Raw genomic sequence first — 20206 nt, 5'->3', positions numbered from 1 at the left:
AATTTGTCAAGCTGACGGAGAAGATTAATGAGTTAGAGACACGCATCCGAATGCTAGTGGAGGTCAGTGAGAAAGAGAAGCTGGTAGATACTGTTTCGGATGCTGTAGTACAGTGAGCAACACACACACTTTGGTTCCGGCTGAAGAGCTCCCGCAGCAGGCCGTTTGGGTGACGTCTTGGCAACATACTCATTCAGCAAAGCGACACCATTCTCCCATTCCTATTAGGGTTTTCAATCGATTCTCCCCACTCAGTGACGCACCCACTGAGAATCATGTTGAAATAGCCCCAATAAGAAGCCTTTATTTTGTCACACATTATATATTTTGTATATATACAGTGAAATTATTTTTTTTGCATATCCCAGCTAAGCTCGGGTCAGCCATGATACGGCGCCCCTGGAGCAGATCGTGTCAAGGGCCTTGCTCAAGGGCCCAACAGTGGCATCTTGGCGGTGCTGGGGCTTGAACCCCCGACCTTCTGGTCAGTAACCCAGAGCCTTAACCACTGACAAGTGCTGGCTAATGCTAAACGTAGATTTTCTAAAATTGTTATTCATGTCGGCACTAACGATGTCCAGCTTCGCCAGTTGGAGAACACTAGAGATAATGTTAAAGAGGTGTGTATACTTGCAAAAACGATGTCAGACACTGTAATATGCGCTGGCCCCCTCCCTGCTCATCGTGGTGACGAGGTTTATAGTAGATTAGTGTCACTGAATGGCTGGATGACTGAGTGTTGTCTGGAGAATAGCATAGGATATATAGAAAATTGGGAGAGTTTTTGGGGTACACCTGACCTGCTTAAGAGAGACGGACAGGTCAGGAAGCAGACAAACTGGTTGTTCCGAACGTCTGCTAGCTGCCTTGAGATGTCACACAGGTCACATAAACTACAACACATAGAGACTGTATCACCTAGATTTCACAGAGACTGTGTCTGTTCCCTGAACTACCAAACACAAAACTCTCACTAAATCATTTAGAAAAAATTTGGATTAAGGTCAAACTTGAAAAAAAACAAAGATAAACATCATATAAAGGTAGGGCTACTAAACATTAGAACTCTTTCTACCAAAGCACTAATTGTAAATGAAATTATTACAGATCATAGTTTGAATGCACTCTGTTTGACTGAAACCTGGCTTAACCAGATGAATATATTAGTTTAAATGCTGCTTCCCCAGGTTATTGTTATAAACATGAGCCTCGTCTGAAGGGTCGAGGAGGAGGTATTGCTACAATTTACAGTGAAGTTTTTGGTATTACTTAGTGGACAGGATATAAGTTTAAGTCTTTTGAACTAATAATGCTTAATATGATACCATCAGATATAAATAAAAAAATCTCTGTCATCTTTTGCCCTTGCTACAGTATATAGATCACACGGGCCTTACTCTGGTTTCCTTGGTGAATTTGCAAATTTTCTATCAGATCTAGTAGTTAATGTAGGTAGAGCTTTAATTGTTGGTGACTTCAACATTCACATAGATAATGAAAATGACACATTGGGAGTAGCATTTATCAATATTCTCAACTCTCTTGGAGTCAGACAAAATGTGACAAGACCAACTCATCACCATAATCATACGCTATATTTAATTATGTCATATGGAGTTGATTTTGATACTATAGAAATTCTACCTTAGAGCAATGGCATCTCAGATCATTACCTCGTCTCTTGTTTGATGCGATCAGCTAATGTCACTCAATCTACACCATGCTATCATTCAGGTAGAACTATACTTTCGACCACTAAAGATAGCTTCTTCCAGAATTGTCTCACATACTCAGTAAGCCAAAAAGTCTAGAAGAACTTGATGTAATAACAGAATGTATAAATACAGACTTCTCTAGCACTCTTGATAGTGTTGCCCCCTTCGATTAAAGAAAATTTAAGAAAAAAGCCTCGCACCGTGGTACATTGATCACACTCATGCTCTCAAGAGAGCAGCTCAGAAAATTGAGTGCAATTGGAAGAATACAAAATTAGAGGTATTTTGCAGTGCATGGAAGATATTATCTGTAGCTACAGACAGGCACTAAAAGCTACAAAGTCAGCATATTTGAGCAAACTCATAGAAAATAACCACAACAATGCTAGGTGTTTATTCAGAACTGTGGCTAAATTGGTTAGGAATAAAGCATCGACTGAACCAGATATTCCATCACAGCACCATAGTAATGATAAAATTGAAATAATCAGAAATAAAATTGGAACTATGCAATCAACTTTCACAACACCTCAGAAATCAGTCTCGTAATTTTCCTCACTAGCAACTTCAATCCTTTGCTGTCATAGGTCATGAAGAGCTAACAAAACTTAGAAAAATATCAAAAGCCACAACATGTATGTTAGATCCAATACCAACTAAGCTCTTAAAAGAGGTATTCCCAGTAACCTTAGAACCTATTCTTAATATTATTAACTCCTCGCTATCCTTAGGACATGTCCAAATAAACTTTAAAATGGCAGTTATCAGACCGCTTATTAAGAAGCCACAGCTTGATCTTAGGGAATTGGCTAATGACAGACCGATTTCAAATCTACCATTTATGTCGAAAATACTAGAAAAGGTAGTGGCCTCCCAACTATGTTCATTTCTACAGAAAAATGGAATATTTGCAGAATTTCAGTCAGAATTTAGGCCCCATCACAGTACAGAGACTGCACTTATCAGAGTTACAAATGACTTGCTCTTATCATATGATTGCGGCTGCATTTCTCTTCTAGTGCTTTTAGATCTTAGTGCTGCTTTCGACATGATAGATCATGACATTCTCTTGAATAGGCTGTAGAATTATGTTGGCATTAGTGGACTTGCATTAGCATGGTTTAGGTCCTATTTATCAGACCGCTACCACTTTGTATGTGTAAACGAGGAATTGTCAAATCAAACAAAAGTATGGAGTGCCACAGGGATCAGTTTTAGGACCTCTACTTTTCTCCTTATATATGCTTCCCCTGGGAGATATTATCAGGAATCATGGAATACGTTTCCACTGTTATGCCGACCATACCCAACTTTATATATCTTCTAAACCTAATGAAAATTCACAATTCTCCAAATTAGCAGTGTATCAATGAAATCAAAGATTTCTACTCAATTCCAACAAGGTACTAATAATTGGACCAAAAACCTCAAAAAAAAAAAACAAAAAAAAATAAGCAGCTAAAATATAATTTGCCTCTCAATAGATGTACTGTTACGTCGTCTTCTACAGCAAAGAACTTAGGTGTTATATTTGATACCAGTCTGTCCTTTGAAAATCAAATTTCCAATGTTTGTAGAACAGCATTCTTCCACCTGAGAAATATTGCTAAATTTTGACACATGCTCTCTGTTGCTGATGCCGAAAAATGAATTCATGCGTTCATGACCTCAAGACTAGATTATTGTAATGCATTACTGGGAGGATGTCCAGCAAGTTCAATAAATAAACTTCAATTGGTTCAAAATGCAGCTACCAGAGTGCTGGCTAGAACCAAGAAATATGATCATATTAGCCCCATTTTATCATCGTTACATTGGCTACCTGTTAAATATCATATTAATTAAAAAATTCTGTTAACTACATACAAAGCTTTGAATGGTCTAGTTCCACAGTACTTAAGTGAACTTCTGACACGTTATATTCCGTCACGTTCATTACGATAACAAAATTCTGGCTTGTTAATAATTCCAAGAATATCAAATCCACAGAAGGAGGTAGATCCTTTTCATACTTGGCCCCTAAACTATGGAATAGTCTCCCTAACACTGTTCAGGATGCAGACACACTCCCTTTAGTCTAGTTTAAGTCTAGACTAAAGACTCATATATTTAGTCAGGCATTCACCTATTTTATCCTTCAACTCACAATTAGGCTGCTTTAGTTAGGTCTGTCGGAACCAGAAACATCAATCATGATCTATAACTCTGCATAAAATTGAATTGCAATTACGCTAATATAAAATTTTTGTTTCTATGTCTCAACCTTGGGATTCATATCCCGAGGTTACCAGAGCCAGCCAGATCCAGCTCCGTTCCAGCTTGGTGTTTGACTCCACTGCTACATGTCTCTGAAAGATGACGACAAACTACAGCCGGTGTCAGCCAGACATCACTTCAGTCTTTTGACTTCAGAGGATTAATTGATGCCAACTCCAACTGTAAGACATGGGATACTTCATATGCCACTGCCTGAACCTTGGACTTAGGATGGACCCCACCGAACCTCACCGAAATGACCTGCAGGTTGAATTGCATGCACCTCATTAATCTCTGCCTGCATTACCTTTGTCTATTAATGGACTACACTCTTGAAATGGAATACATAGACTATCATTTAATTGCCAACAAAAGACTTCATCAGACAACTAACAAAGGACAATTCATCAGTGTGAACTTCTGCAGTTAATCCAGGATGGACTTCAAAGACATTAGTCATATATCTAAAACAAAAATATGTATTTTCTTTTTTCTTTTTTTTCTTTTTTCCTTTAAAAACAATGGACCTTAATGCTTATTTAATTTACAAATTTAAAACCATGACTTGCACTGCACATAAATAACTAATATTGGCATTATATTCATGTTGTTTAGCCAGAGGGGAACTGGCCCCCACAGTGAGCCTGGTTTCTCCCAAGGTTATTTTTCTCCATTAACCAACACCTTATGGAGTTTTGTATTCCTTGCCACAGTCGCCTTTAACTTGCTCACAGGGGTTCTAAATAAAATTATTACTTAATTATTTCATTTCTATACACAATTTACAATCATATTTAATCAAACTACACAATGATCATTCTAAGACTTTATAGATATTAAAGTTTCATTTTTTGTTAATGCATGATTTTCTGTAAAGCTGCTTTGAAAGAATGTGTGTTGTGAAAAGCGCTAAACAAAAAAAATAAAATATGACTTGACTGTAATAATCATTTGCCTTGATTCTGATTCACAGTCTCCTCAGTTTTTAATGAAATTACTGTGTAATTTAACAATTTATTTTACAAAAAACTTTAGATAAATATGCATTACAATGTCACTCTTCATACCAGCCCACGTAAGCATATTATCCATTCCGTTTATGAGAATATTTTGCCAAAAACCATGTTGTTCACGGCAATCTCCCATTCATTCCAATTAAGAGTTCTGCAGAGCTTGTCAGAGCGAGCAACTGTAACCAAGGGTGGCGGAACTTAGTGAATGGCCAATTCAGGTGTTGCTTTTTTCCATTAATGCTAATTGACACCGTGGCAGTGCAACTGGGTAATTTACCCCCAAGATAATGTTTCTAATAATACGGGCCCTCTCATGGTTTGGACTGGAAATATTAATTAGACAAAGTTCGCTGAGGCTAAACTCCCCGTCCTACAAATACGCAGTTGACACATTTCCTCTATGCAAAAGTCCATGTTCTGTCCACCCATGGGAGTGTTCCTTGCATGAATTTAGAGTAACAATGATTAAAAATATATGACACACTTTTAAATAATATTAAAACATTATGCACTTTGGCCAGACCCAAAGGATGCGAGAGATTGAATGCCTTGTTTTCCTTACTGAGTGTGTGCGGGTGTTTGACAGTTCTAATTTGTCCATTGTGCTGTGGGGCTTTTTGAGTGAAGGCTTCCGTATCCGCTGCATGATGCCTCACATGAACATGGCAAGACCCGGTTCACTGTTAGAGACTCTTCGCTGCTGCTGTAGTACGCTGATCATCACGAGCTGTCTGCGAATGAATCTTTCAATGTCGCTTGAAGGAGAGTCGCAGAGGAATTTGCCGTAAACCACTTCTGACTGTAGTTCCACATCCCTAAATTGCCCTTTCTATCCTGGTAGCGGCTACATTAAAACTCATTAGACTTTTTCTTATTTACTTTGGTCTCTATTGGCTGTTTCGCTAAAAATACCGTGGCCTGCCTTACTTTTGGGTGTTCTGTCATTGTCTCGTCCCAGCAGGGCCTTTATCTCCGCACTGACTTTGTCATACTGTAAATTTATTCTGAGGAGGTAAACTGTTTTGTGTATCTTTTGAAATTATACATCTACTGTATTTAGCCTCACCACTGGAGTTTTGATTTGATCATTTCTCATTCATTTCTCAAGCTTGTAGTGTGATAATGGGTTCATATTTATTTGAATCATTGTGTGCAACATTACAGAACGTCAGGCCATGGCTTGCGGTGATGGTCTGGTGATATGTTTCAATGTGGATTTCACGCATGAGGATGTTATTGCGTTCCTCTCAATGTGTAATAAATATGTGTTTAGACCCCTGTATCACTCATTTTGTACGTCTTTAGAAAAGGGGGTAAATTGATTTGAAGAGTTAAATGAATGTGAGAGAAAGAAAGAGAAAGGAAAGAAAGATTTTGTTCTGTCTTATCATTATTTATCTATTTATTGTATTAATGTATATTTTATCATTTATTTATTTATTTGCAATGCTTTGGCAATATATACTTATGTCATGCCAATAAAGCAATATGAGTTGAATTGAAATGAAGAAAGAAAGAAGGAAAGGAAGGAAGGAAAGAAAGAAAAAAGAAAGAAACTGTTTTGAACAAAGAACAACTTTGCTGTGAGTGTATCAGAGACTTTAACTATTAGTCCATCACCACTATTCCAAAAAGAAATCAGTTAAAAGCATAATAGAGCATATTTGATGCAAACCGTTAATGTATTCTGGGTTTGGTTGTAGTTGTGAACACACTTACTATCCTCGGTCAATACCATTGTGAGTATGTTTACAGTACAGTCAAACTTTGTCACTGTAAAGACACAAGAACCCACAGCTATAATTGATATTTCCAAGGACTAGTTACTGAGTAATTGATTGCGGTAATGTTTAACATGTTTTACAAGTTCCTTGCTGCTATTTTAGTTGTGGCAATCAGGATGACGAGGCTTGTCTCGCTTGTTTGTTCCGCACACCGAGACTGACTTATATGGGGAATGTGAGGTCCATAAGACCCTGCCCTGAATTCATGTTGACCACTAGCAGTTGTAGCCCACCCATCTTAATGCTTCTTTAAATGTCAGGAGAACGACTGTTTGTTTGTCTTGAGTTTGTCCACCAGCTGTTTATTCAAGATGGGCTGCATTTGCATCGACCTTGCTGTCCATATATGCTTGCCTGCTCCTCTTCCATTCTTTTTGTCTCTCTCCCTCTCTCGCTTTCACTCTTTCTTACTCTGAAGAGTGTTTACATTATGGCTTGCCCTCTGCATAACCTATGGGATCTGTTGATCATTCCACCTGGTTAATGTTAAATTGCTCTTTTCGAGAAGATGTGTTTGTTCATAAATAGAAAGAAAAGGCCCTGCTCTCCCCCTTATTTACTGAAGTCATGGCAGCAATCAGTTATTAAACAAATAGCAAGCTTTGTTTGTGGGAACCGGTGGACCGGCTTTAGCCCTACAAGGTCTTGTAGCATACTCAAGAAAACAGAAAAGAAAAGAAAAAACTCATCTGTCCAGACGAGGGTATGTCTAGCAAAGGGTGAAAGTTTTACTTTCAAAATGTTGCCACAGTACTGTCGAGAAATGTTTTTGGCCTGGAGTGGCCTAGTGAGATTAGAGGGTCTGTTTGGTCTCGCTTAGAAATCTCCTTTTGGCAGATTGTCATCTCTACTGTCGTTTACTCTTTGAGATGGCGATGAGCAATTCTTCTTCACATCGACGAGTGTGAGTCACTAACCCAGATTATGCCAGCGTGTTTGAATGATACAAAGTTGCATCTTGAGATAGAAGACACAAACCGAAGGTAAAGAAGATGCATGATATCTGGCTTAGAGAACGACAGATTGAGGGACTTTGAGGAGGCTTGGCATCCATTACGCTTGATGTGCAAGATATCTGCTTTGTCACTTAGACGTTATGAGTGACACACTAGATGGCCAAAGGGATGTGGACTCCCAAACGCCACAGCCATATGTGTGCAGTATGATGAAAACTTTTGAAAGGAGTAGTTCACTGAAAAATTTTAACTCTGTCATAGTTTACACATCCTTGGTCCAAACCTGTATGACTTTCTTTCTTAAGGGGATCACACACTGGACATGTCATGGCTGTCGACTCACAGCACCACAGACACACAGTCCTAAAATTTTAAACCATTGTTTTCACTGATTGTACGCACGGTGCCGACGCCACATTAAATTCGATTCAAATCGTGGCATACATTATTGACTTCAGCCTATACTAGAAGATACATTGTGTACAGGCAACAAGTTTACTGCTTGAATAAAGCCTGTGCTATATCTAAAAATATAACCTTTTTATGTAACTTAATTTAGCTTGTACTGTGATTAGATTCACTGTTTTGGACTGCAACCTCCATTCACCTCACCGACAATTTCTGTGTAAGTTACCTGTTCTTTGTCCTGTCTGCACCGTGACAGTTCTCATCCTATATGCACCTTTTGGGTCCTTTAAGCTTTATAGTAAAGAACTATCCACTGCCACTGTGTTAAAGGAATGGGCTAGGTTCAGTACAAGTTAAGCTCAATCAACAGCATTTGTGGCACATGGTTGGTTACCACAAAAATGTATTTCAACTTTCCACCTTTTCAACTTGATTTATTTCAACTTCCCTCCTTTTCTTAAAAAAAAAAAAAAAAAAATCTGGGTTACAGTGAAGCACATACAGTACAGTGGAAGTGAATGGGGCCAGTCCTTAAACATTAAAATTCTCACTGTTTCAAAAGTATATCCTCAAGACATAAACATTATACATGTTGATATGATTTTAGTGTGATAAAATCGCTTACTAACCTTAACTGTTTAAAGTTATATCCAATTTTAGAACTTTGTTGCCTTGACGACGTAATGGCCTAAACACTAAAACTCTAAAATGACTGTAAAAATGACGATTTAAACAACTTGACAGCTCAAATAATACTGAAGTGTTTCCGAAGAGTTAATGAAAGTGCTTTTAGAAAATTATAAGCTTCATATTTCTGTCTCTAAAAATTGGCCCCATTCACTTCCATTGTAAGAGTCTCAGGGTAACCACGATTTTTTTTTTTTTTTTTTTTTGCCTTTTCTAAAGAATAGGAGGGACGAGCCAAAATGATTTTGTTGTGGTAATCAACATTACACCACAAATGCTGTCGATTGAGCTATTCATTAAAATGTCTCCTTTAGTGTTCTGCATAAGAAAGAAAGCCATACAGGTTTGAAATGCCATAAGGGTAAGTAAATTATGACAGATTTTGCAATTTAGGGTGAACTATTCCTTTAATTTAAAAGCCATTAGAATTAAAAGGGAGTTGGTCCTCCCTTTGCAGCTATAACAGCTTTCACTGTTCTGAAAGGGATTTCCACTAGATATTGGAACATGGCTGCAGGGATTTTGCATTCAGACATAAGCATCAGTGATGTCGGGCTCTAATGTTGGGCAATGGGTCTTGGCTGGCGGTCTGCTTTCCAATACAACCCAAAATGTTTCAGTGGAATTCAGGTCTGGGCTTAATGCAGGCCAGTCAAATTCTTCCACACCAGACTCAAAGGAACAGAAAACGGCCCTCCCTAAACTTTTTTCACAGTGTTGCGAGCACGCAATTCTCTAGAACATCATTGTTTGCTGTAGAATTAAGATTTGCCTGCTCTGGAAATAGGGTGTCTGGCCTAACCAGTTAAATAGAAGGGCCTGAAACTTGCCTGTAAGAAACTTTAAGGTTACTTGCTGTGAACCACAGTTGCCAAAATACAGCTGTCCGCATAATTCGTCAAGAATCCTTGGGGAAAGGCGTGGTCTCACACCTTTTCAATCTTACAGACCGTTGTGTTGTCTAGACAAGCAACAAGGTTGAACCACAACAAAAGTCATCATGGGGTTTTGTTGTGCTTGTTGTGACTACTTATCTAGAGCGTAAGAATGTTGTGCTTTTGTTCAGAGCTGTATAAACGGGTGGTGTGAGAAAATCGACTTGTAAGAGCAGGTGGGCTTTCATAACTTACCGGAATGACAGCGTTTTTTTTACGCTGATGGAGTCTACTTTCCGGCCTGGTGCATGCCGCACACAAACACTCTCTCTCTCCATAAACACACATGCATTCTCACAGTCTGATCCGGGAAGTTAATAAATAAGGGAAAGGCGCTTGATTTTCTTTATTTTCTTACTCTTTTATGAAGGCCAGGTGGGGCATACTGCACATGATTGTATATGTGTGTTGTGCTTGCGATATTAGATGAATCCAATGAAACATCAACAAACAGAAATTCAGACAGTGTTGTATTATCCGTTGTTTGTTCCAAACACTTGTTGTGTTTTAGCAAGCAGATGTTATGCCCAGAAAAGGTGCAGACATCTGATGATAGAGGTATGTTTGATGGTTGCCTGGTGACGAGGACTTAATCCCTGGGAATTTCCATTCTTTTGGTGTTTTTTTTTTTCTTTTTTTTTTCTTAAATCTTCGTTTTCTTTTTATTTATTAAGCCTCAATAAACACAGTAAAGAAACAAATCTGATTCTCGTGAACTCTGAGGTGTGTGGTGGTGGTGTGTATGTGTATGCTTGTCCGGTTTTTTTTTTTTTTTTTTTAATGGATACAAAAAAGCTAATAACATTACACAATTTTCTTTGTACTATGATTATTATAACTGAAAAGTACTTGAGTTTTTATTTTTTATTTTAAATTTGGCCTTTCAACACTGAAACAAATATTTTAGCCTATTTTTAAGATTTACACATTTCAATTTGATAACAAAATCTATTAAATTGAATTGTGTTATTTTTGTGTAATTTTGTTTTATTTTATTACAGATTTCTCATTTCAATTTGATGGAATTTTGTTTTGAAATTTAAAATGCATAAATCTTAAAATTATTTTTTTGAATAAATTTTTATTTTTCATTACTTTTCACTCTGTTAGTTTGAGTTTTTTTTTTTTTTTTTTAGTTAATATTTGATATTTCAGTATATTTAGTAATAAAATAGTATAATTTAAATATTTTTAATTCTGTAAAATTTCTCAGGGTTTATTGCCGTCAAGTTTTATTGCTATCTAGTGCCATTTTCATGTCTAATAAAGGGGGGTTGTAAAGGTTTAAAATATTATAAAATACTGTGCATCAAAAACTTGAACTAAAATTAATCTGTGGCCATTTTTATTTGAGTTAGTTTTAGAGTCATGGAAAAGCATCTTAGTTTAGTTTCATCTTTTCTAATTTTGTAATATATTTTTATTTTTTTATTTTTATGGAAATATAGAAAGTAGCAATCAAGCACAGCATTGCACATTGGTGAAAAAATCAAAGCATTTAGTTTTCCCCTGGAATCGTAATGATATAACACTAAAACAATATCTTAATTCAGAATGCCATTGAGATTATGAATGCACTTCCACAAAGGTATTTTTCCTTCATCTGTTTGATATTTGTGATGAATAACAGGCATTTTCTTTCATCATTTTTTTTTTTTTTTTTTTTTTTTTTTTGGCAGGTGATATTGCAGCTTTTGAATTATTCCATGGCCAAATTTAATGAGAAAGTAGATTTATGGGTTTCATTTGTTTGTCAATTCTGAAATTAATTGGGTGTTAATTTTAGCTGACCCTCTTCAGAGGTGGATACGAGTATGCATGCATTACTTTGCTTTCATTGCTGCTTCACGTCTTTATTGTGGGTCACTAGTTTTGCATACATTAAAATGGCCCCTCGGCGCATTCTCATGATTACTTTTTAGAGAAGCCACTCATTCGCAAATTTACACCCTTCCTTTATAATTATGAAAATTTAGTATGGAATGACAGTGCATCCATAATAGTCATTATCACCCTCTTTTATGGAACACAATGAAAAAAAGGAGTGAGAAAAAAACCTTAAAAGAAGACCCATCAAGAGAGAACCTTGCTAAACAAGTCACAACTTGTTTGTGGGAGTACCACGATACGTGTCTTTAATTGATGAGATTATTGTGAGCATAGGGTGCATGTGTTGTTTAGTTCAGTGTGCCCTGTGAGAAAGAGAGATGAAGAAAGAAAGAAAGCTAAAAGATGTGATGGAAGGGGTAGAAAAAGGGGACTGGCATCAGGAACAGTTGAACAGATAGACAGAAAAAAGATTAACTAAGTCATCAGAGCCGTGGCCTAGTGGTTAGTTCATGTTTTCCTACAAATTTGAATTTGAATCCGGTTTGCAACACTTCACAAACCCATTTTGTCCTCATCCTACCCTTATTTCCTGTCCTCTTTACATGATTCACATCAGTACACATGAGCAAAAAGACAAATAAGGAAATGGTATTCAGCATTAAATCTGATTAAAGTTGCGGTCACACTAGGCTTTGACGATGTGAAATTATTTTGGACGTTGCAATGGCTAGGATATCAGCATTTCCGGTCTCGCACATTTAGATGCGTTGAATGGAAGTGAATGGAGTGCAAAGTGTAGTGTGACCGTGGCGTAAACCCGCAGCATTTCATGTGCATGCTGCTTTATCTTCATGTGAATTGTAGCGGTTTCTGTTCGTATTTTCAGCCAAGATTTTCAGCCTGGTTTATAGTGTTTTTGTTTGTCGAATTGTCAGTTTGTTCCTGGAAACTTCTAATTAACAAATTCCAGTCAAAATATAAATATTCCAGTCCGGATGTATTTATGTATATGTTTGTCAAGATTGACACTTTGTTTGTGTGTCTTAGCTCCAAAGAGCTTTTGCCCTTCATTGGTCCAGATGGGTCAGTACCCAATGTGTTTGTCCATACTACTGGAATCACCCACCCCCTCTTTCACCCGCAAACCTGGATGAACAATTATTAAGCCACTTATTACTGTCTGAGAGGGCATCATTATAAATCTGAATTCTTTTCAATTTTCACCTGCCTATCTGATTAGCACCCACTGCTTTAAGGGCATTCATTCTGCCTCATATCAATAATTAATAAGCCAAGTTAATTTACTTCTGGCCGACTTGGTCAGCTTCATTAAGATGGTATGAAACGGGGATACAAGGTACTCCTTGCCAACAGAGGCTGCAATGAATACAAAAGATATGAATGTAAGTGTCCATCTTGGGACAAAACAGATAGATCAGGATCTTAAGGCGTTCAAGGAGAGAACCACACTTTGGAGAGAACTGCAGAGTTGTTGAATGGGAAACGGCCAGGGTTTGGAAGAACAAAAAGCTATTTTATGTGCATGAATAGTCATCATTAAAGTGTAATGTATTATTGGAAGTGCTTTGGAAGTAAATCTGAATATTTTCAGGTTTGTTTATTTGCATGTGGACCCAGGACCGTGGCGTTAACTCAACACCCAGGGATGCAAACGTTTGCCTAGAAGTTTTGATTCAGTAGATTTGTCATCCAACCAAGTCCTCTGCCCTGTTTCCCATTAAAAAACCATCTGACTGTGGTTCTTCTGGGAGCAATGCAAGTAAATATATCCATTTCGTTTCGAACAAGTTTTGTTTATGAAGCAGTGTATTTTCTTGGGCCTCTTTATTGAGATGTGACTAAGGTTGGGTTCCCATTCCATCTGCTCTGTTTTTTTCATTCTCAGCCCAGCAGAATGGAGGGAGACATACAGAAAATGATGGTTAGTTTCTTTTGAGCCCACACCTTTTCAGCCGGGCTCATTCAAATGAGTGTCTGCATTGCAAGAAAAAGGAAACAAAAGTGTTTAAGTAAAATTTTGTCACTTTTTTTTTTATATACAAGATATTCAAGCTTGCAAACAAAGAGGCAGTTAGCACAAACAGAAAGATGGGAATGTGAAATTGAGCCGGACAAAGAAAAATGAACAAATGTTTCAAAGTGTTTTTTTGTCTCTCTGTTGCAGGTTTTTAAGTCATGATGCAAGAGTCAGGGACAGAGGCGACAAGCAACGGAACGGCCAATCAGAACGGCATCCCACCTAGCGTAGAGGGACACAGAGAAGTTCGATCCAAGTGCGCCACACCCTCCTCTGACATTACAGTGTCTGACCTTGTAACCTTCCAGCAACAGCAGGTAATGCTTGTTGTGTTTCTTTGCTTATTCGCTTGATTCATTTGTTCTTTTTATTTTCTTTCTTTCATTTGCTCCATTTGTTTGCTTGCTATTTGTATTTTTTTATGTTTGTTTATTCGTTCTTTAATTTTTTCATTAATTTGCTCTTTCATTCATCATGTTTCATTCTTTTTGTTCATTTACTTTTTCATTCGTTCACTTGTTTGTTTGCTCGTTTGTTAGTCTGTTTTTTGTTTGTGTCTTTCTTCCTGTTTGCTTGTTTGTTTGCTAGTTTTCTTGTCTTATTTTCTGTCTCTTTTTACATTTGTTTATTCATTAATTTGCCCTTTTGTTTGTTCATCTGTTTCTTTTTCTTTATTTCTTTCTTTTTTCCATTTGTTCTTTCATTCGTTCACTTGTGTTTGTTTGCTCATCACTTTTTCTTTCTTTTTACATTTGTTTATTTGTTCTTTAGTTCTTTTGTTCATTAGTTCTTTCTTTCCGTCTATCCTTATGCACCTGTCCCTTATTACACAGGTCAACAGCATCCCTGTCTCCCCTCTTTAAGTGCTTGTAAATATTTAATCATCGCACCCCCTCCCATCAGAGTACATAAACACATTATTATGATTATTTATGTATATTGAGAACGGTTTGAATTTTTTAATGCACTAAGTGCTCTTTCTGTGATTGTGTTTTTGGTTGACAATGTGTTTGTCCCGCTCCTGCATTCAGGTGAAATATTTATCAAGGTGAGGGTGTTGTGATGGTAAAATGCATAGGTGCACTGGAATTTACGGACAGTTGTGTACGTGTGGCTTCCATCGGGATAGCGCGGATTTCACCTGTCGCATTGTAAACACCACTAACACTCAGGAGGGCATTTCGTTGAGCTTTCTCAGGGCAGTGAAGCGTGGAGTGTTGCAGTCACTGTGGTTGCAGTCTTATAATATACAATGGTCCCCAAAACATCTTCACTCACACTGAAATAAACAGACAAGCTCTTTCTGTCTGTGTGAGTGTTGTGCTTGAAGGGGGCAGTATTGAAAAGATCAGCCAGTCGAGTGTTATCTGCGCCTCACGGCATGATGAAAGATGTTGTCAAGGGTTATTTGGTGGGTATGGGGAGCCTCTGAAGTAGCTGTCCATTGTTGTAACATGGCTGTCGTTGAACTGAAGAGCACCGTGCCTTTGTTTTAACGCCAGGACAGGCCTGCATAACAGCTGGTTTGGAAACAAAAAAGGCCCAAAACTGATTTGCTTTGGTCTTATTCCATACGAGAGAAATTAATTTTGTGTTCTGTTTCATTTGCTAAGACTTGGTTTTGAGTGAAGAACAGACCAAAATGTAAGTCATTATTCACTGATAATTCTGCCCTCTAGTGAGGTGATAAGTCAGATAATTTGAGAACCGGATCAGTCCGAGTCTTGAACTAATCCGTTTGAGTCAGCTCTTTTCAATTAACCGATTGATCCGCTTTCTGAATTGGACTAATTCAGTTCTCAAGTTCAGCTCACTGGCTCAGTGATCTGGTTGCAATGGTTCTCGAGTTAACGGCTCAGAGGAGAATATCATCTGTCAAAAAAGACTTACATTTTGGTCTGTTCCTCACAAAAAGCTATCATACAAACTTGCAATAAAGTATGAACTACTTTTTTTGCTATATGGAAAACGTGGCAAATTTTGTAACAGCAAATGGGTTTGGAATGATATGAGTAAATGATGACATAATTGCCACTTTTTTGGGGTAAAAAATCCCTTTAAGAATAAGAATTAAACCTTTAACACATCTGACATCTAATTTTCCCCTTCAATCCACATGAGATCAATTAAAATGGGATCAACCAATCCATAACTAGAGTGTCCTTGTCAATCAATAATATGAATCATCTGTTATTGGCTCTTGGTTACACCTTTTCCAACCCCTCTGAATTGCTTCAGCCTGTTGTCTGCTTCTTGGACGTAGCGTGATGTTGTCAGTTCGAAAATCACAGCCATACTGAATTCATTACAGCAGTCATCACACAAAACCGTGGATAAAATTTCAATAACTGCAGGCCACAGTTGAGTAAACAGTTGCACTGAAACTTAATTCCTGTTGACTTTGCCTTCATTTTGTGCCAGGGGCTCACTCTGATTCACTCGGCTTAGACAACAGGGGTTACAACTTTGATGAATGCAAGGAAATGGAGAGAAAAAGAAGGGGGAGATAGAGCGTGGGTGAACACCAAAGCACTTGATCGTGTCAGGGATGTGCACTTGACACTGAAAGAAAAAGAGTGAAGATAGAAAGATAGAGAATTGCATATTACTGCATTTGTTTAAGGTGACTGCGACCAGTCAATGAACAAAACTATTCACCTTTTCACACTGTCGACAGTTTCCTGTGTATAAGCTCACTTAGTTTAAAAGAAGAGATATTGTCTTGGTAACTCAAAACACTTCTTAGAAATGTGTAATCCAAAACCTAGTGAGCTACCTACCTAGGCAACATTTTAAAGGCATAGTAGTTGCACTCCAATGTGAAGGTTGTTCCAAAAGCAGCAACATTTTGCTACTTTCTAAGACACCCTTGTTTTAGTGAATTTTAAGGCAGCATTGCATGTGACCTTTGCAGACAAATCAGTCCCTGAATACAATGCGACAAGCTCAGGGAAATATAATTCACCCAAGATAACAGACGTGTTGAGAGAATTATAGAGTAAATATACTTTTATTTCATGCAATACCAAAAAGTATTTGACTGTTTTACCTTCAGTTTCTGTGTGCTATGTATTTTTATGCCAATTAGCATATTTCATTGTTAGCTTAGCAATATGCTAACGTCTCGTGCTTCACGTGAGGAGTACTATTTGTGTGGCGTACAGAGTTGCTGTCTATGTAGAGCATTTAAAATCAGTCACTTACAATACTTTTATTTCATGCAATATCAAAAAATGATCGATTCAAACAGTACAATTTAATAAAAATGGACTGTTTTACCTTCTGTTGCTGTGTGCTTTGTATTTTTATGACAATTAGCATATCTCATTGTTAGCTTAGCAATATGCTAATGTCTCTCATGTGCTTCACGTAAGGAGCGCTATTTGTGTGGCGTATAGATTTGCTGTCTATGTAAAGCATTTCAAATCAGTCACTTATAAGGTTCCATATCAGAAAAGATGCTGCCTTAGAAGGCAGCTGTCTACATAGGCTATAGTTATCAAGGCAGCTAACTTGGTTTTAGAGCTAATATCCTAGTCAAAATGTTACTTTTTTTGGACACTTTATTCATTTTTGTCACTGTTTTAACCTTTGCTATGAGTTTTTTGTTGTTGTTATTTTTTAACCTACAAGCTGCAAATTCAATTACATGATAAATGACAGCATTTGTCCTACATATCAGTCCCTTTGCTTACTTTATGCATAAAGTACAAAAGTATGACCTTTTTAAAACTCTAAAAGCCCACTTTTTTCCCAGACAAGCTGTACAATTTTATTATCTCTCAATTTATAAACCTCATGACTACTTTAACATCTGTGTAAAACAACAAACCTGGAGGCTGACAAATCATCTATCCTGATTAGATGACATAACTAAGAAAGACAGTGCTCATTAATAAAGACGAGGGATAAAATAATTGTAATCTGTTTGATCATCTCGACCTTGACAGGGGAATTTATCTTCTCAAACTAGTCAGATTTGGGGGGAAGTAGACCATAAGCTTCATTTAAACATCTCCATTAGGAAGTAAAATCCCCAGTGCTATTACCTTATATAAAAGAGATGTGTCCCTAAATGGGAGTTCTCTAGATAGAATAGAGCCTTTAGATTCAAATAAAGGCACCTCGAACGTCTTTGGTCCTCGTACTAAAGAATTTAGGTCCTCTCTCTAAATGGTTTATGTATATAATTCAACAAAATTAAATGGAAAGACTACTCCTGTCAGCATTTATGCAAAAAGATTTCCATTATGGCACACACGTCGTCTTCAATGAGCAATTCATTCCTCTGTGGTCTGTGGTCCACAAGATCAGGGAATGACACACAGTTAGGATGCAATTCCAGGAAATGAGTGTAGGAAAGGGAGTGTGCATGTATCAAGATGCTAGTTAAAGAGAAAAAGTAAAAAGGACATATCAAAGTAATCCACATTCATTTTCTGTTTTTATTTATTGTGATTTGCATTGCATTTTTCTATTTTGATATAGTTTTATTCATTGCACAATGTTTTATCAGTATAACAATTTGAGTGTAAAGTATAATTAAACAAATTTGCATGAATTTCAAAATCTCTTAGTATATGGTATGTTCACTTTTTGCATTAATAGCAGCTTGCACTCTAGCAGGCATGGACTGCAAAAGTTTGTCAAAACCTGATGTTTCATGCTATCCAGCATGATTTTAAAATGTTCCAAAGGAAGCAAGGAAATCTTACCTTTCATAAAAATTAACATGGTCAGTGTCACAAAATTGCTCACTTGATTTAAAAAACAAAAGTGGATAATCTTAATAATCTTTTGTTCATTTTAAGTCATAACATTGTCAGACTTTTGAATGGCACTGTGTTTTTTGTCCTACTCTGTTTGTGTTGTGTTTTTGCACTTTTTTTGTCGCATGTCAACCATCGTTCGTTGCAGCAGCGTGTGCACTCACAGGAATTTCCCCATTGACTATACTAACATCCTTCCATGGTCACACAACCAAGACAGACACACCACTGGCATCTGATAGATCGCATGTCTGCAGCTCCTACACTGTTCCCCGAGAATAGTGACACAATCGTGCCCCAAACCGGCAATTTAGTGCCCTCTATCTGATTTCACAGAACTCTAGCCGATCTCGGTACATCAGCAAAAAGCGAGATCACAGACAATCCTGTACAGAATGCGCTCCATCACAGGCTGTTATTTGGGCCCCTTTAAAGGGTGCTTATAGTCTTGTCTTGCACTCAATGAGGTAGAAAGAGAAGTTGTGGTTTTCAGCAGCATCTTCTGATGAGGAAGTGAAGATGATCGGAAAGATAAAGATATAAAGAAAATAAAGACAGACTGCTCTTTTTTTTTTTTTTTTTTTGCTGTGTCTACAACAACATTCACAACAGCTGTACAAGGAGGAAGTTGTCATCAAATTATGATCAAGGATTAGTTTCCAGGATCTGGCCTAATGTGTTTACCTTCTTTTGTGGTGTGAATGGGAGCACTTTGACACAGCAGCCTGTGAATTCGCGTTCGCATAATCAGTTACAAGCATGATTTGGAAGTTGCACTTTACCCTTTAACATAAAAATTTTCTCCACTGATGGTTAGGTTTAGTTTTGAATTGAGGGGTGATTTTTGGAGCTTCAAAAGAGAAATCTCCAATCACTTGCATTTTAAGGACCTACTGGGCTAAGATATTATTCTATTTTTCTTCAAATGTATTCTGGTGAAGAAAGAAAGTCATACACACCAGGGATATCATGAGGGTGAGTAAATAATGAGAGAATTTTCATTTGTGGGTAAACTATGCCTTTAATGGAGTTTTATTAAAGTTATTTTTCAGTTGTATTAATTTAGCCTTAGATATTTCTACCAAATTTCCTTTGGAGAATAAAAGAATAAAACAAATGGGAAAATGTTGACATTCAAGAAGTGTATAGAGCTATACAATTTGTGTAACCAACATAATAAGAAATATCAACATTTCCCATCAGAGTTGAGTTCATATGTTCAGACTGTCAGTCCAAATCCAATTTTGTATGTGTGTGTGTGTGTGTGTGTGTGTGTCCCTGATCCCTGAGATTGACTATCCACACTGTGTATCGATCAGATCCGATTTGTGTGTCCCATGGCTGTCTTAATTTTATGGCACATCATCATTGGTTGCTATAGCAGTGGCGTTGCATCAGTATGCAAAAAAAAAAAAAAAAACAACATGGAAAGGAATGGAATAGAGTTTTTAGCTTATAGCTTGGCAATGTGTAGCTGCGACCCTGGAGTACTGCTTTATGAGGCAGCAGCAGAGATGGAGGAGGCTGGCATGCACTGCTTTATTTCGTGCTACCGTCTCCGCTGGTATCATAGTTCAAAGTGGTGTGTGGTCCAGACAGACTAGCATTGACTAGTGGACTTGTGTGGTAGCCACCTTTGGTGAAATTATGTGGCTGTCAAATACAGTATGTAAGAATACGCGTGGGAAGATTCCATACCACTGCCAGCATGTTTCCTTTAACAATGTGTGATGTTTAACTTGCCTTTAAATAGTATGAAAAAGTGACATATGGCAAAAAGCCACTTAAGAAATTATCAGAGTGGCCAGACTGAAA

General features: G+C 37.4%; 1 protein-coding gene across 12 annotated transcripts in view; it reads left to right on the top strand.

Annotated features, from left to right (window-relative positions):
- Positions 1-20206, top strand: part of LOC127449108 (forkhead box protein P1-B) — a 258227-nt gene that overhangs the window by 109500 nt on the left and 128521 nt on the right. For all 12 annotated transcript variants that reach the window (XR_007898662.1, XM_051712289.1, XM_051712285.1 and 9 more), the window contains one exon: positions 13770-13939. Coding sequence is in view for 11 of the 12 variants with exons in the window: in XM_051712289.1 (XP_051568249.1) it covers positions 13781-13939 (159 nt within the window). In the remaining variant the exon portion in view is untranslated. The remainder of the gene's footprint in view (positions 1-13769; positions 13940-20206) is intronic.

The sequence above is a fragment of the Myxocyprinus asiaticus genome, chromosome 12, assembly GCF_019703515.2.
Source record: "Myxocyprinus asiaticus isolate MX2 ecotype Aquarium Trade chromosome 12, UBuf_Myxa_2, whole genome shotgun sequence".
NCBI classification, from domain to species: Eukaryota; Metazoa; Chordata; class Actinopteri; order Cypriniformes; family Catostomidae; genus Myxocyprinus; species Myxocyprinus asiaticus.
Note: the sequence above shows the minus strand (reverse complement) of the source record. Positions and strands in the feature narration are given on the sequence as shown.